The sequence below is a fragment of the Taudactylus pleione genome, unplaced genomic scaffold (genome assembly GCF_031769625.1).
Source record: "Taudactylus pleione unplaced genomic scaffold, aTauple2 ptg000353l, whole genome shotgun sequence".
Taxonomy (NCBI): Eukaryota; Metazoa; Chordata; class Amphibia; order Anura; family Myobatrachidae; genus Taudactylus; species Taudactylus pleione.
In genome coordinates this window covers 1,129,723-1,148,225 of record NW_028284754.1, presented here as the reverse complement: position 1 = coordinate 1,148,225, position 18,503 = coordinate 1,129,723, and the positions used below count along the sequence as shown (strand labels likewise).

At 40.6% G+C, this 18,503-nt stretch overlaps 1 protein-coding gene across 1 annotated transcript in view; it reads right to left on the bottom strand.

Moving 5' to 3' along the window:
* Positions 1 to 18,503, bottom strand: part of LOC148508605 (uncharacterized) — a 653,608-nt gene that overhangs the window by 293,635 nt on the left and 341,470 nt on the right. Inside the window, exon 15 of the mRNA XM_088444305.1 lies at positions 1,031 to 1,081. Within this exon, the coding sequence (XP_088300431.1) occupies positions 1,031 to 1,081 (51 nt within the window). The remainder of the gene's footprint in view (positions 1 to 1,030; positions 1,082 to 18,503) is intronic.

Here is an 18,503-nt window from a genome sequence, read left to right as displayed (position 1 = left end):
GTGTATGTATATATATATATATATGTGTAACTAGCGGATTCTTAGAGCGCCAGAAATTGTAGTTTACTATAAAAACTTAAATTAGTGAATACCTTACCAGGGAGAACAAGTAGAAAATGGTACCAAAAAGTGTGTGTGAATATTAAGAAACAAATGCAGGACAGAAAAGGGGCACTCCCGAGATTATATGGGGTGTCAGCTCAATCCAATAGAAACTACAGGGTGGTAAGTCCCTAGTGAGAAATAATATAGATAATAGAACTGGATCAGAGCACCAAAAAGTTCCACACAGTAAATATATTGACATAAAAGTACAAAGTGCAAGTTCTAATGGTACATATATACCAAATGACCTATTCAGAAAGAACTGAGTTGTATAGATAAATTTAAGAATATAGAAACAATGCAATTTATTAGTAAAATAAGAAGGGGTACACACATGAATATCATGTAGACAAAATAAAAACAAATAACAAAATCAGACAATAAAATAATAAAAGCATGGATAAGAGTATAAGAGCAAACACAAATGAGCGTTATAAAAAAATCATAAATGTCTTATCTTATTTTTAAGAGGAGTGTATCAGTGAGGTGCAGGCTCACTGTCTGATTTTGTTATTTGTTTTTATATTGTCTGCATGATATTTATGTGTGTACCCCTCCTTATTTTACTAATAAATTGCATTGTTTCTATATTCTTATATTTATCTATACAACTCAGTTCTTTCTGAATAGGTCATGTGGTATATATGTACCATTAGCACTTGCACTTTGTATTTTTATGTCAATATATTTACTGTGTGGCACTTTTTGGTGCTCTGATCCAGTTCTATTATCTATATATATATATATATATATATATATATATATATATATATCCACAAAAAGAAGGCGGCACTCAGGGACTTGTCACATCATGTAAATAACAGTGAAACTTTACTGCATAAATTAACTTTTCAGGGATGTGCTTCCCTTCTTCAGGACAGTAAACAATCATGAATACAGTGAAACATTAAATAGGTGCACTTACCAATCGTGGAAACAGTTGTCGGAAGTGACGTCGTGGTTGACTCCAGCTCTTCTATGGAAACATAATAAACAAGGCAGTGTTACTGCTAATACTTAAAAACCACTAAAAACATAAACAACATTAATAGAGTGACTAAAAACTGTTTAAGACATGTGTACAATCATGTCACATGATAATGTGAGAAAAATAAACTGCTCAGGTATTGTGCAAATAAGTATTTGCAAATAAGTGCATATGATACTTAATGATAAAATATCAATCCATAATATATCTCTCAAATATGTATGCAACATAAAATATTAGATTTATATATAAAAAATCCTTATGTGAAAATATTTTAATTTAAAAGATTATTGTATATGAAAAGACTGGGCAGCCAACATGAGATCTCCTATTACCAAGTACATCTGAATATCATAGAATGTAACAACAACTATAATCTAAAATTTCTATATAATATCTCAAGTAACTTTGATTAAATAAAATATATTAATCATAGAGAATCATTTAACCCCCTGGGTTTGACAGTGTCTAAGCCGAAAATCTAACATGATTCTAAATGTAGAAATTTATGTGCTCTGTTACCCCTTCAAATCGATTCAGGTTCTTGATCTATAATTTTGTATTCCAAAGTCGCCATTTGTGAGGACATGAGATGTGTGTTAAAAATGTAATGTGCAATGCTTTTTAGCCCTTGATGTTTAGCCCTTGTCCATATGCCAGTTTTATTCATAACCAGTAGAGCAATGTAACACCTCACAGAGCAAAAGACATCATGGGTTAATTTCCACCTCTGCAAGGGACACTCAGGACTTACACCCCCTTCCATTTGCCTGCCTTTGTCCCTCATTGGAGTCTGGCTGACTGTACAGAGCCAGCCCAGTGAGTGTTTGTCAGAGAAGTAATATCTTGGGGAGGTAAGAGGAAGTTACTGGATAAGGGACTCAAACCAATCAGGAAATGGTGCAACTCCCCTGGGTGGTCACAAGAACTGTGGGAACTTGGAAGTTTTTAAAAGAAGTCACCAAAGGCAGCCCCACTTGTTAGTCACACTTCCAAGGTGCTTAGTGGAATGCATGACCAGTCCTGTGTGGTTGTATAGGCTATCAATGTTGTGTGAATGGTAGTAGTTTCGACTGTGTGGTATCCTGGAAAAGATTGGGTCGATTTATGCATCTGGAAACTCCTGTGGAGAGATCTTCATTCTCTGGTGTGGACTTGAACTCTATCACTGCTGTGTGAACTGTGGTAGGTTCGACTGTATGGTATCCCGTAAATGCTTGTGTCGACGTATACGTTATCACTTCTGTGTGAACTGTGATAGTTTCTACTGTGTGAAACTGTGTGTTGTTGGCTATTTGCTGGACTTGTCCTGGAACTTTGGGTCTCCTTCAGACCCACTCGCGAGCACTGTACGCTTGCAAGTGGGTCGATGTTGCCCAAATGCGCATGCACACTATGGAGGTGCCTCCGTCGTGCTCATGCTCGAGACCCAAATAACGATGGGGTAGCCGTCATTAGAGGTCTCGCAAAAAAAGGGGCATGCTGTTGAAGGTGCGTGACAGCACGCCCACTTTGGTGGGCATGCCGGGGGCATGGCTGCCCAGACGGAGGCATTCCCATGAGAATGCCTATTGTCTGCGTCCGAACCCACTGACATCACTAGTGATGTCAGTGGGAGTGTTTTGGGCTCTGATAGAGCCAAAAGCACTCCGGGCTTGCTGCAGGCGAGTCCCTACCGCAAGGATCTCGTCGCAAGCCCAATGGTCATAATGGTCTTGACCATCGCGACCATCTTTTTGGCCGCTCGCATAAGCTGTGGGTGGTCACCCACAGCTATGCGAGTGGCCAGGAGGCCGCTCAAATTTGAGCTAGGATGGCCCTGATTCAGAGTGAGCACTCTTGTCAGAGCATCCGGCTCTGAATCAGGCCCTTTATACTCTATTTGGACTGCCTATGTCTGGACTGCTACTTGCATATTGCCTGTTTGCTGTGTTTACCTCTTGCCATTGCATATTCCCTATTTTGGTGTGCCGTACAAAATAAACTATCACTTTGGTTTCATCTGCTCAGTGTCTGGGTAATTGAGAGAACCCTGTATCTTCACATTTGGCGACAACAACAGTGGGAACATTCAGACACCAGCCTTCAAGCATAAAGTCATAAAATACAGCAGGGAATGGAATCAGAACCACTATGCTACCGATACCTCATGAAAGGCCAACTGCAGGATCTCTGCCGAACAAAACAGATTGAGTTTTATGCACAGGACACCAGAGAAATATTAATGGCAAAACTAGCCCAGTGGGACCAAGATCATCCAAAGGAGGAGGACAATAAGGATGATGTACCGGAGCCAACTGAGTGTCAGGGAACCAGTGGGACAACTGCTTCATGTGCAATGCCTATCATTGGAGAGGCAGATCAGTTGCAGGAGTTGCTGGCAGCATTAGGATGAGGTACAGAAGTACTGGGGCTGCCTTGGGAGCACAGAAATACAAACATGCCCCACCAGCATTGGTAAGGCAGACAGCCAGGCTGCGATATCAGGACATACCACCTTTTGATGAGGCCAGCTTAGATATTGACATAGACATTTGCATATGTTTGGATCAGTGATGACTATGCATAGGATTGAGGCAGCAGAGTGGGCTCAATATTTGTTACCCAGTCTGAGTTTATGGGTGCTGGATGCATGCCATGTTTTGAGTCCAGAACAGACACTGGCATATGAGGAGGTCTGTGGGGTGCTGCTTGCCAGATACGCAATGACTGCTGAGTCATGCCATACCAAGTTTCAGTCGATGTCATGGAAAGGGGATTCATCATTTACAGAGTTTAATAACCTGTTGCGATGGAACTGTGACAGGTGGCTGGCCGGAAAGCGGGCACTTACGGTAGTGGATGTTAAAAATGTTATTATTCTGGAACAGTTGCTTAACAAGATGCCCCTGGAAATAAGAGTGTGGGTGGTGGATCGGAACCCCAACACTCCTGAGAAAGCAGCACACCTAGCCGATGAGTTCACAGCTAACAGTCCCCGGTGGAGAAGAGTCAACCCGGAGGAAAAGTCAGCCCCCCAACGCCCCCAACAATTCCAAAATCTCTCCCTGGCAACCCAGAGCCTGGCCCCACTACACACCCCAGCTCTGCAAATGGCCAATGCAAGACCACGGGGCCCAGCACATTCCGAGCCTTGGCAGTGCTACAACTGTTGCCAGGTAGGGCATGTGCAATGAGACTGTCTGTGGGGAAGAGGACCATTTCTGGGTGCCCAACCAGCTTTACCCAGGGTAGCATTGTGCCAGGAAATGACATTTGGTGTGGGGAGGGGAACTGCATTCCTGATGCACCAGAGGCAGAGGAAGTAGCATACCAAATGGAGGTGGTAGCAGCTATTGGGAAAGCTACCTCAGATAACATGAAGGCCAACCTACAGACTGTTAAAGTCAATGGGCAGGAACTGCAAGAGTTGACAGACTCCAGGGCCTCCATCACCCTGGTCCAACAGGAATTAGGCCCTCCCTGTCAACTGTTGGAGAAACAGAAAATTTAAATCTCCATGGCAGAAGAGCAGATAACTATTATACCCATGGCCTGGGTACACTTGGATTGGGGCCTTGACTCAGGGGAAGTGGAGGTGGGACTTGTTTTTCTGGTAACTTATCTGGGCAGTGGATTGGCTAGTTATTGTGTTGAGCTATCACCCAGAGCCAAGCACAGTCTTTGGTGACAGCACCCATGGACACTCTCAGGCCATCACCAGGGGTCTCGGTGGGATCAATGGCCACAACCCCTGACCTGTCACTGGGTAGAGATCCCAGAAACATGGATGGCTTGTCCCATCAGCAGGAACCAGGCCCAGTTCTACGCCACCCAGGAAGACCCATCACCACCTCTCCCAGTCAGTAGTGTTTCCTGATCACCCCTGGGAACAAGGCCTAAAAAGTGAGGGAGGAATGTGAGGACATGAGATTTGTGTTAAACTATATCCCACCAGACTCTTTTTTCTTTTATCAACAACCTCTCTGTTTTTATAAAGAGGTCCATCATGTCCAGATTTGCTGGTTTAAGATCTAAACGATCAGAGGAGTGTTTGAAAGTTTTCTATGATGATGCAGTAATTGAAACATGTTTTAAATAGTGAATGCTCCACCCAAGACCTCTTTATAAAAACAGAGAGCCTGTTGATAAAAGAAACAAGAGTCTGGTGGGATATAGTAGGTCTGGAAGATTATATTAAATGTAGCAGGATACCAAGAGGTTTGATGATAAATAAGAATCCCACTTTTGGTCAACCAAATGATACATTTTTAAAAGAATGGTACAGGAATTTGGATGAGGGTGCCTTAGATTTAATGTGGCTCATTGTGTATGAAAATGAAAAAAAAATGAAAGGATATAGAAAAGGATAGTATTGAGGTCGAATAAAAATGATTACATTCTGCCAATATGGATGAGTTTAAACAATTTTCAGAAAATATTGAAAACAAGATTAGTACAGTTGAAAAGGAAATTGTTGACACCAAAAGTAGTAAGTTTAAAAGGGATAAAGAGGATTATGACAAAGGTCAAGTGCGGAATTAGCACACAATTCGAAAACAGCTTAAAAAGAGTGCTCATGATTTTAAATGGCAGCAACAGATTAATGTTAGAAATAATCCCATACGGGAGGATTTCAAACAAATATTACCCATCAATAATTGGAACCAATTAACAAGAATGGTTAACTCCCCTTATAGATGGCAGACAGTTTCTATAAAGAAATCATGGATAGAGCCTGTTAGGGGTAGAAGGGATTTTTCCCTGATACGTTCCAATAGATATTCAAGTTTTTTATACAGGGGCCAGAAAATGTTTGTTCATGGCCGCAACAAACTTTCAACAAATCAAACTGTAGAAGGAACAAGGAAAAGGTTCAGAGACATAGAGGTAAAAGAGGGGGACAAAATCCCTCAAAAAAAGGGGTGCTCAATGAAACGACCCAGAGGATTTAAATAAAATAGGTATTTTAACCTATCTAAGGTAACGCTTTCAATTACCACCAGTGGTTTATTACAAAAAGAGCTTAGCTTTACACCAACCACGGGAATTATTAAATTCCAAACATATATGGATTTAAACTTGCAGTATACATACGTAAAATGACACTGAAAAGACATTTTATACGGAATCAGAATAAATGTTTGACTCTGGTAAAGATTTGGGAAGTAAACCACTGGGGAACTAATGGCCTAAAAAAACAAAGTACATTTTACCCTATTGAATCACGTGGTTCCTGCATGGATCTTTTTTCTAAATGAGTTAAAAAAGATTTAGAGCAAACTACCAATACCCCTAGGATCAGAGATAACCTTACAAAAGGGGAAATACAATGATTAAAAATGTTAGTTGATAATAAAGAATTGGTAATTAAACAGGCGGACAAGGGGGGAGGCCTTGTTATCATGACTAGAGAGAAATATGTACAGGAGATGAATAGATTGTTATCCGATACTAAATCCTATGTTGTAAACTATCTTATGATCCAACTATAGAATATTTAATGGAGTTGAAGAGGCTACTAGATAAGGGTTAATGGATAAGGTACTCACACATGATGAATATAAATATCTATACAATGAAACTCCCAGAATTGCTACAATTTATCATCTGCCAAAGATACTGTACATAAGGACCAGATATCACCTCCTGGTCACCCGATAGTTTCTGGTGTGAATTCGTTAACCTCAAGAATATCAAAATATATTGATGTGTATTTGAAAACATATGTTCCTTTATTAGATTCATATATAAAGGATTCCACGCATTTACTACAGATGCTACACGACTTTAGGTGGAATGATGAACACAAATGGGGCACAATTGATGTCCAATCGCTCTATACTTCAATCTCACATGAGAAGTGTTTGGAGTGTGTTAAAATAGTATTAGAGAGCGATCCTGACATGTATCCCCTGAAAATTGAGTTTATGATTAATGCAATCCGTTTTGTACTACAACATAACTATTTAACCTTTTTAGGTGATTTTATGAGCAGACATGCGGAGTTGCAATGGGGACAATTTGTGCTCCTAGTGTGGCAAATCTCTTTCTTGGTGAATGGGAGAAAAAATATAAGTATGTTAATAATCCATTCTTAGATAAATTACTCCTTTTTAAACATTATATAGAAGTTTTGTTAATTGTCTGGTGTGGATCAGAATCGGAATACTTTGAGTTTGTACATTATTTAAATGTGAATTAATTTAATTTGGGTTTCACCTCTGAGTTTCAACCTGAGAAAATAGCTTGTTTAGATCTAGTGATGTGTGTGAGGAATTGTCAAGGAGATGGTAAAGAGATAAATACCTCAACCCAAACTGTTGACAGCAATAATTATTTAGAATATAAAAGTTGTCATTTTGGTCAGTGGAAGAGAAATATCCCATTTTCCCAACTAGTGAGATTGAGATGAAATTGTTCTACCTTAGAAATGTTTTCAAGATCAATCCAAAGTTAATGTCACAAGATTTCGTGGGAAAGGATATCCACTAGATTTAATTAATGGCACCATAGGCAGAGCAAAAAGCCTTGAAAGATCAACATTATTGAATTATAAGATAAAGGGAAAGAAAAGTGATAACATTAAATGCCCTTACACGGCTAAGGTCCCATCTAAAAGACACAACACATTTCCTAAATGTTTTACAAGGAATTATTTGGAACAAAAGTTATGCCTTTCTCACACTTGATGTGAAAGTGCTATACACCAATATTGCCCATGAGTTGGGGATTGATGCGATAACAAATTGTCTTTTAGAAGATGGTACCCTATCCATCCAACATCAACAATATCTATTACAAGCTATTTGTTTCATTCTTATACACAATTATTTTATTTTTTCTTACACTATTTATTTACAGGTGCTTGGGATGGCCATGGGGACCAGGTTCGCCCTGAGGTATGCGAACCTCTACATGGGACACTTTGAGTGTGTGGGGGAGCGAGTTCGGGGAGAACCTGGTCTTCTATAGCCATTACATAGATGATCTTTTTATTTTATTTTATTATTTGGGATGGGGATCTTACTAGTGCACAATGTTTTGTTTCTACCCTCAAAAACAATGGCTTCAATCTGTCCTTCACTTACACATATAGTAGGAATCTGGCTAACTTTCTCGACCTGACCTTAGAAATAAGTAATAATCAAATTAAGACTGTTACTTATTGCAAAGAGGTGAATTCAAATAATTATTTACATTTTAACAGCTGCTACCATCACCCTTGGATAACAAACATACCAAAGGGCCAACTTATGCATTTAAGACGCAATTGCTCCCACTTAGATACATTTTCAGAACAAGATAAAAAACCTCTTTGAGAGCTTCAGAGGGAGAGGTTTCCCTTCAGATCTATTAAAAAATATATATAATGAAGTCGCAGTAATGGACAGAAGGGAACTCCTTAAATCTAAATTGAGAAAATATAAGGAACATAAAATAGAAAGAAACTTTGTGTTTATTTCTACATATAATAATTCTTCAGGAACGATTAAAAGAAATATAGAGAAGAACTATCCGATGCTACAATATGACTCAGTGCTTAAAAAATATACTACCAATGAAACCAACAGTTATCTGTAGAAAAAATAGATCACTTAAAAATATATTGGCACCAAGCTCCCTTTAACCAATTAAAAAAAAAAATATGATATCTGGTTCTGACTGGCTCCCAAAAAACCCCCAGGCTTTTACAAGTGTTGTATGAACAAATGCATTACTTGCCAATATGTATGCAATAAGACCAAAACTATAAACACCATTAGTTCAGACAAAATTTATGCCATCAAACAATTTATTAACAGCAACTCCAAGTAGGTGGTGTACCTGCTGCTCTGCAGCTGCAGTGACACAAGATATGTGGTGAGAACTATAAGAAGCTTACGTGAAAGGTTCCTAGAACATAGGAGAAATATTCTTAAGAAAAATCTATTGCACAGTGTATCCCGACATTTTTCAGAAAATCATGGGGGGGATGTCAGCTCTTTATGAGTTATAGGATTAGAATCTATACCCCCTACTACCAGAAGAGGCGATAGATTTAGGACACTATGTAAACAGGAAATATTTTGGATTTTCTTTATGAATAGCTTATTCCCTGACCAACTAAATGAACAGATCAAATTGAATAGTATTTTCTGATATTACCTGTTAATTTCTCCACTACTTGATCTCAATGTACCTGTACTAATTCAGTTAGCCTTTATTCAGTACACATTTCCCACGATACTTTTAGCAGGAAGCTCTCTGGGGCCTGCAACGGACGAGACCCTACCACAAGGGTCTCATCACAAGCCCAGATGGTCGCGACCATCACCTGGCCACCCGCAAAAGCTGTGGGTAGTCATCCACAGCTTAATGAGCGGAAAGGAGCCCGCTCCAAAAAAAAAAAACCGTACTGATTCAGAGCGAGCGCTCCTAACGAGCATCCGGCTCTGAATCAGGCCCATAATACATTGTCTCTAATCAATACTCTCTCAAATTGAAACATTCTGGTTCACTCAAAACAGTTATTAAGTATCACAAGCTGTTCCTAATGATTCTATTGCTGAGACTATTTAAACTCCCAAGAGGGGAGGAAAGATTATTCACCTTGAAATATATGTCAGGTGGATGTCGAAACGTGTAGGTGCTTACCTCCAGCTAACTATCCTGTGAAAATCAACGGCACACGGCTACCTTCTCTGGTGAGAATTTGGATGGAGCTAATCGCCCTCCTCTTCAGGATTTCCTGCACGGCCTCACCTACAGCCTATCCAAATCACACTATTCATCTGCGGGCTTTACCTTGTGACCTCCGGATCTCTCTAACTGCACAGAAACACCAGAGCGGCTTGTCATCTATCACTGCATGTTCCCCGCTGGCCAGGTCGAGAACAGAAGCCAGCCATCCATACATGCGGTCTGCCATCACCGCCTACTGGACTCTCACTCTGCCCCTTATGGGACACTTACACCTGAGCTGCAGGTAATACCCATGCTGATACAATGACTATTTGAATGTGTCTTGCAATTGCTGCACATTGAGCATATGTACTCTTACAATGTTTCCCACTTGGAAGCCCCTATTAATAAGGAACTTTACATCCTTCCCTTATATTGCAGTGTTTCAGACTCCAGGACATTCTTAATTCATTATTGACACTAATTGTTGATACGTTGATAATTTATTATGATTTTTCATTATACAGCTGCTATTATAATGATATATGCCTTTTATTCATTATTGTATGTCTTTTTTTATTAAATAATTGATTGATTTCTATTCATAACTGTTTTGAGTGAAATTTATTTGTGCTTTCTAGACTCTGTGGTTGCTACCATTGTTCTCAGCTGTATATAAACATGGGTGGGTACGTTATTGGGGGAGACATCACCGTGATTACTGCCCAGCAGGACCCATATCCAGTGGCTTGAGCAGCTGCTGGTGGACCATTGCCAGGTTGCCTCTAGATAGGCGTGGGGAGGGGGGAAAGAAGAATATGGACAGCTGGCTTCTACTTTGTATTTGCCCGGTGGCTGCTCCATTCCCTCTCCAGCTGCCGGGTGTGGGTTCCACAGTGGGGAGGATTTGCCTGGTGGCTGCACTGTCTGTTTAGCCAATGAGCTGCTGCTATCTCTACAGTGGTGGGGTAGGAGGTTTTACCTGGCTGCTGCTCCATTCTCTCTGCAGCCACCGGGCTATCTCTAGCTTGGTGGTGGTGGGGTTGGGCAAAGGGGAGATGAGGAATTGCGCTGTGGCTGCTCCATCCTGTAGCACCATGAGCTGTTACTCTGATTCCTTGTCAGCTGTTCCACCTCTTCTACAGCCACAGGGTGAGGGGGCCACCGGCACGGGGCTGCCTGAGCACTGCTTCCAACAGTGATCGGCACAGGGGTTGGATCAAAGGGAGCATGCACTCTGGAGGCACATGGAGCCTAGGTATACCTTGCTTGGCTGCCTTCCTGGGGATAGCACACCTGTAATACAGCAATGTACATGTATTTATTTGTCTTGTGGATTTGGGTCAGAAGCAGTTGGGAGCGTCTGGTGGACACCACATGCTGCTGTTACCATGGGGATGTAAACAAACTCTGCTTTGTTTGTGTTTGCCAGTATGGAACCCTCCTCCCAGTGGCTAGACTGGGATGATTCCACTTCCGTTGTGATGTCACTTCAGAGGCCGGACGTGCGGTGTTAGAAGCCAGGGACCCGCAGGAGAAGGGGTGGGAGAGTCTTGATAATTTTTGTATTTAAATTTGTAATGTTTGATTCACTATTGTATGTCCTGATGAAGGGGTCCTGGACCCTGGAACATTGATTAAAGCACCAGTTGTTTCACCACTGTAAACAGTCTATCTATCTATATACAGTATGTGTGTGTGTAAAGCTGTTGTTCCCTGCTGGATAGCTTTATAACACATTTGTTCTGCATGGGTCTGATTGGTGTATGTCTGTGTGAAGCATAAATTATTCTGGGAGTCAGGGGGAAGGTGCTCCTGATTCTGAACTAGTTGGCCAGGTGACATTGAGCTGCTAATGTTTAGCTTAGTGTCAGAGATTCATATGCTGTTTGGGAAATTGTAGATGTAACATTTTCATCAGTAAAAATCCATCTAACAAGTGCAACTGATATCACATATGTTTTTTGTAAGGACAATCTTACAAAATAGTGTCATTCATGGGATAATTTTTGCTAGCCATGATTCGCGTGGCAGAGACCAAACGCTGTATTTTGGGTTGGTGAGTGAGCTTAACTGGCCTGTAAAAATTGGTTTATTTGCACATGTGGAAAAGTTATGCTGGGTTAATTGTGAAGAGAAACAAGTGTACACACAGTTTAATTATTTCAAAACAAACAGAAATGTTTCTGAGGTTTGTTGTAGCAGAAACAAATTTGGCTAAAAAGCACCAAATGTGTTTCTCTGTGATTTTACTTGCACTTGTTAAGTTTGGTTGAGGAACAGACTTTTAAGCACATGCTGCTAAAGGTATCTGTGTTGGTCTGTATAAGCCCATTAAAGAGACAGTGCTTTAGTTATGGGTGGCTATTGTAGTGCCAAATGAACAAATGTTTTAACTGTATTGAAACACAGTGTGGTACAAGTAAACCAGGGAAATTTGTTCCTATATGTTTTGTGAACAAACAATTAATTTGCAAGACAGTTTAAACCCACTTTTTTGGAGTTTTGTGCCTAATACACAGTTGCCGCTAGTTTATATAGGCTTCCAACTACTGGCTTGCTGGTGCATGATAAGAGAGGCCCAATTTTGCTACTTAGTCAGAGAACAAGATGGAGAAAATCCTCCCAGACTTAACTTATCTAGCTGTGGCACAACAGGCTCAGCAAGCCCACATGCTAGCAGTTGCTGAAGACCAGGTGGAGAGCAACAAACTGCTGTGGGCTGAGCTCTGTAAGCTGCAACTGGATGAATGCATGCCTGCTGTAATGCAGAAAATGACCCAATCAGATAATGTTGAGGCATTTCCGTTGTCTTTTGAAAGGATGGCAACTTGGCTTAAATGGCCAATAGAGTATTAGGTTGTACAACTGGCTTCTTATTTGACAGGTGAAGCACAGTGGGTCTATGTGGATATGCAAATAACTCAGGAGGCAAATTATCAACAGCTAAAGACCTCAATTCTGGTGCAAATAGGAGTAACAGGGCCTGGGAAAGCAAAGTGATTTTGTAACTGAGCCTGAATGAAACCCACCAGACAGAATCATGGAAATCCTGGCAGTTGACCATTGTGTGTGGAATCTAAACCGGGAACTGCAAAAATGGCTCCTGCAGAGCGATCTTCAGTCATTTTAAGAACTGGCAACAGTTATTGATTGTTTTTATGCTCTGAAGAAAATGGGCTGGACATCAAAGAAAGGAGTCAGAAAAAAATAGATGGATTGTTCGGTGGGGCAACTAGACTCCACATTCCCTGTTTGTTTGACCTAATCCTCTTTAATGGCAAGAGCAGTGATTTTCAACCTTTTCAACTTTAGGCAAACTACAATATATTCTTAAATTGCCAAGACACACCATCTGGGGATGTGGTGTTCATGACTAATGATAACATTGGCTCTCACATAAAAATATACACACATAATGGTGTCCAAAAAAATAAAACACACTACATTGGCCTCCACAGGAATAAAACACACTACATTGGCCTCCTCATGAATAATATGCACTACAATATAAGTGCCCTGAGCTGACCACCATGGTACACTTGGCAACCCGCTCGTGGCACACTAGTGTGCCATGGCACAGTTGTTGAAAAATGCTGGGCTAGAGCATGGCTATTCTTAATGACCATCCTGATATGACAAAAGGCAGTATTGGTATTGGTGGATTTGGGCAGTGAAGTTATCCTGGTGTCCAGCACTCAGGTTCCAGAAGGACTGATGGACCGACTGACATCAGTAAAGGTCATGTGTGTCCATGGGGCCACAGAGGAATATGACCATGTCTGTCCTCACATAACCATGAGAGGACAACAGTGCAACTGTTAGAAGCAATAGCACCAAGGTTGCCATATCCCATTATTCTGTGATATTATAGTCAACCAGATCAATTCAGACTTGCTGGCACCTGAATTACCAGTTGGACATCCGACCCAACATGATCCTTTTGCTCACATTCTGGAACTAGAGGGAGAAATCAGAAAGCAGCAATATATGGAGCCTGGGTGCCAGGCTTTGGCTGCAATCAGACCAGTGCTTCATTCCAGAGGACATGAGGTAGTTGTCCTGGCAGGAGAAGGAAGCGAAACAACAGAGACTTTGCCAGTTGGAGAAGAAGATTGGTCTCCTGTACCCAGGACTGTGTCATTCCAAGACTTTGCTCAAGACCAATTAAATGATTGTGCATTAGAAAGTTCCTTCAGATATGTGGTGAAAGTGAATGGAGTGTGGAAGGCTGAGAGGCCAGCCCCGTGTGAATAATACTTTATACTAGAATGGGAAATGCTATTAAGGTTGCCAGTGGTTCATGAGAAAGTACTGTAGATAACCAGCTCTTGGTGCCACAAGTACATGTCCCTTTAATATTAGTGGCAGCCCATACACACCTTATGGGGAGACATTTGTGGGAGTAAAAACCCTAAATAAAGTCCTCCAGAGGTTTTACAGGACAGGAGTCTACATGGCCATTAAGAGATACTGCCAAGCCTCCACAGTGTGTCAGTGGACCATTCCTAAACCAGATTTATGAGCTCCTCTCATACCTCATCCAATAATTCCAGGACTTTTTGAGCAGGTTGGCATGGATATAGTAGGTCCCTTATAGAAGATGGACTGGGGCCATCAATATGTTCTGATAATACTTGATTATGCTACACAATACCACTTAGATATATTAAGTCAAATACAATAGCAAAATAGCTACTACTAGTATACATGTGTTTTGGATCCCTAAAGAAATCCTAATGGAACAGGGAACACCCTTAATGTCAGGCTTAATGAAAGAGTTGTGTAAGGTGCAAGGGGTACAGAGGCTACAGATCTCGGTCTATAACCTGCAGAATGATGGGTTGGTTGAGTGGTTCAAAGGACCCTTAAACAAATTATTAGGTGAGGTTTGGCTCAATAAATAAAATACTAGATACTCTGTTGCCCTACCTCATGTTTGCAGTACTGGAGATACCCCAGGCATCAAAAGGGTATAGTCCCTTTGAACTTTTAATTGGCAGACAACCCCAAGGAATTTTGGATATTCTTAAAGAAGGCTGGGAACAACAGGGACCCATGAAACCAAATGTGGTACAGTTTGTAGCCCAATTGTGTGACCGATTACAATGGGTCAGTCTATTGGTTAAGCAACACCTGGAAGAAGCACAGGGAATGGCACAAGAGGTGTTATGATACCCAAGAAACCAGACACACCTTTAATCCAGGTGACAAGGTGCCCAATCAGGAAAGTAAGTTGTATGCACATTGGCAAGGCCCTTATGAAGTGATAAAGGCTGTAGGACCTGTTAATTATCAAGTACAGCAACTGGGTAGATGGCAAATAGAACAAGTGTCTCACATCAACCTGTTAAAGCTGTAGGCAGTGAAAACTCTGACGCTAATGTTGAGAGCAGTGAAAACTGAGGACTGCTTAGTTCCCATAGAGTCTTCCCTGACTTTGACTAAAAACAGCAAGCAGTGGAGATGGTAGCTTGGAATAAGGATGTTTTTTTTAATATACCAGGGTGTTCCAAAATAATTGAGCATTACAGTATATTGTTACTCCACCAAGAGTTGTAGTTAAGCATTGGCTGTATAGAATACTGGAAGCAAGAAGGGCTGCAGTGAAGTGAGAGGTGGAGGACATGTTGCAACTTGGGGTAGTGGAAGAATTCACAAGCGAGTGGAATAATCCCATAGTGCTCATGCCTAAATGCTTGGGATCCATTTGCTTCTGTAATGACTTTAGAAAATTAAATAAGGTCTGTAGGGTCCTGATTCAGACCCACTCACTAGATGAGTTTGCATGCAGACATCAGCTGCTAATATATGCAAAAGAAAGCAGTGTTCACATGGCAAGACATTAGTACACACACTATGTCTTAGCATGCGGTGGCAGATCGATCGCACATGAGTCTAAGATGCCCCCTTTTCTTTTGCAGCACAAGTTATCTCCAAGAAATGTATATAACAATTGGTAACATCGAGAACCATCGGAGGCATACTCAGTGCTTGTGGTTGACCCTAACCTACCACAAGCACTGTGAGTGCTTCTGTGCTTAAAACAGCCTGGTAATGTGTACAGTGATGCTGCCTTTTAATTATGCATGCCTTAGAAATGGTGTTTTGATGCTCAGACATGCCTGCATTTGCAACACCACTCCCCCATTTTCAAGGACCTTCCCCTGTCACCCCCCACAAATGGCACATTCTGTCAGTCAAACAGGGGAGCAGTCTGTGTGTTGTGGGTGATCACTTCCTGATAGCAATGACTGGCTCGTGCATGCACACTGTGATGCATACACATGCGCAGATAGCGACAATTGGTCAGCAGCGTGCGAATGCAGCCTAAAAACCGGGTCTGAATCATGCCCTAGGTTCAATGCCATTGCAATGCCACAGGTGGATGAACTGTAATATATAGTAATGTAATATAGTCATCTGGCCAAAATAACTCTACATTGAGGAAGCACTAAGGCAGCTGCTTGATGAAAACTGTTATAAACAACTATTTTGTAATCCCACAGATAATTTTTTAATTCCCTACAATAGGTTTATTAACAAGGTGGTAAGAGAAGGGACGATAAAAAAACAAGAATACAACTACTTGATGGTCAAAAACCCAAAAGTCCCTACCTTTTATATGCTGCCAAAAATTCACAAGAGAAATAATAAACCTCTGGGCAGACCAATTGTCTCTGACATTGGGCGTCTCAGTGAACAGGCTAGCACATTCATTGACCTACATCTGAGGGAATTTGTAGTGAGCCTACCATCCTATATTCAGGATACATCAGATGTGCTATGCAAAATCACTGGCATCAAAATTAGGGATGACTGGCTGCTGGTTACATTGGATGTCGAGTCTCTATATACTAGTATTGATCATCAGATGGGCCTGAAGGCAGTCAACCATTTCCTGAATATGAGGGACAACAAAGAATTAAATGACTTTCTCCTGGAACTTCTGGAGTTCGTTCTGTGCAAAAATTATTTAACTTTTAATGACAGGTTCTTTCTACAAATACATGGTACTGCGATGGGCGCAGCTTGTGTGCCCACCTACGCAAATATGTACTTAGGTTGGTGGGAACAAGAATATGTTTTGGCCTGGATAATGAATCCTACACTGAAAATGCCATATTATGGGTTAGAAACATAGATGACATTCTACTCATTTGGAGAGGATCAGAGTATCTCCTACAACAGTTTATCAATAAATGAAATAATAACAACCTGAATTCCCATCTAACCATGGAAGTAAGCAAAACAGAAGTGGCATTTTTAGATCTAAAAATCAAAAGAGATACGGATGGAAATATTCATACAGAGTTATACCCAAAAAGCACCGCAACAAATAGCCTCCTTCACAGTACAAGCTCCAACTTCCCATCTATAGTGCAAAATATACCAAAAGGCGAATTTTTACACCTTAGACAGAAATTGCTCTGACAATCGAGTGTTTAAAGAAAGAAGTATCGAATTAAGCAGAGATTGAGTTATAGGGGCTATAGTCATCGTACCATAAAACGAGCAATACAGCAGACAGCTCAAACAAATAGGGAGTCACTTATTTTTCCAACAAACAAAGAGAAACCAAAAGGAGTTGGTAGTATGCGCTTTGTAGGAAATTTCTGCAAGGAATGGAGAGATATTAAAAATATGACTAACAAGAACTGGCCATCTTACTAATGGACACGGATTTAAGAGAAAGAATACCGAGTCAAACATTGATGAGCTGGAGTAGATCCAGGATGATCAAAGACTCCATAGTTCAGAGTCATTTTACAAGAACCACTACAAAGACCTTGCAGGCCAAAGGATCATATGCATGCAGAAGCTGTAAAGCTTATATGATCAAGAAACACACAGTGGAAGATAAATTGGAAGAAACATGCTCAATTGCTACGTTCCTTATTTGCAATGCATCTGGAGTCATCTATTGCATAGAATGCGTTTGTGGATTGAGGTATGTTGGGATGACTTCAAGAGCTCTGAAGCAGTGAATCTTAGAACATGCTGGTAATATTAGGAATTTACTAATATGAAACATATAACAACATTAGTGAAACATGTATATAAGAAACATGGAGGACAATTAAATTCTATCAGACCCTATGGTCTTGAAAAAATAATTTTGGGGATCAGAGGAGGGGATGTGATGAACTCACTATTGCATAAAGAGAGTGAGTGGATCTTCAAACTCATAATACTTGCCCCATATGGTTTGAATGAGAATATAAACTATGGAGCTTTTCTTTGATATCTCATGGTAATCTTTTTGATCCCTCATGTTTTCTGCCCCTTTTTCCCCTTACAACTCATATACTACCAATTATGTATATGTTGTTATATGTGGATGTATACGTGCATATACAGTCAGGTCCATAAATATTGGGACATTGACAGAATTTTCATATTTTGTCCTCTATTCACCACCACAATGGTTTTGAAATGAAACAAACAAGATGTGCTTTAACTGCAGACTTTCAGATTTAATTTGAGGGTAATTACATCCAAATCGGGTGAACGGTGTAGGAATTACAACAGTTTCAATATGTGTCTCCCACTTTTTAAGTGGCCAAAAGTAATGGGACTATCAACTCAAAAGCTATTTCATGGACTGGTGTGAGCTATTACCTCGTTATTTCATTATCAATTAAGCAGGTAAAAGGTCTGGAGTTGATTCTAGGTGTGACATTTGCATTTGGAATCAGTTGCTGTCAACTCTCAATATGAGATCCAAAGAGCTGTCACTATCAGTGAAACAAGCCATCATTAGGCT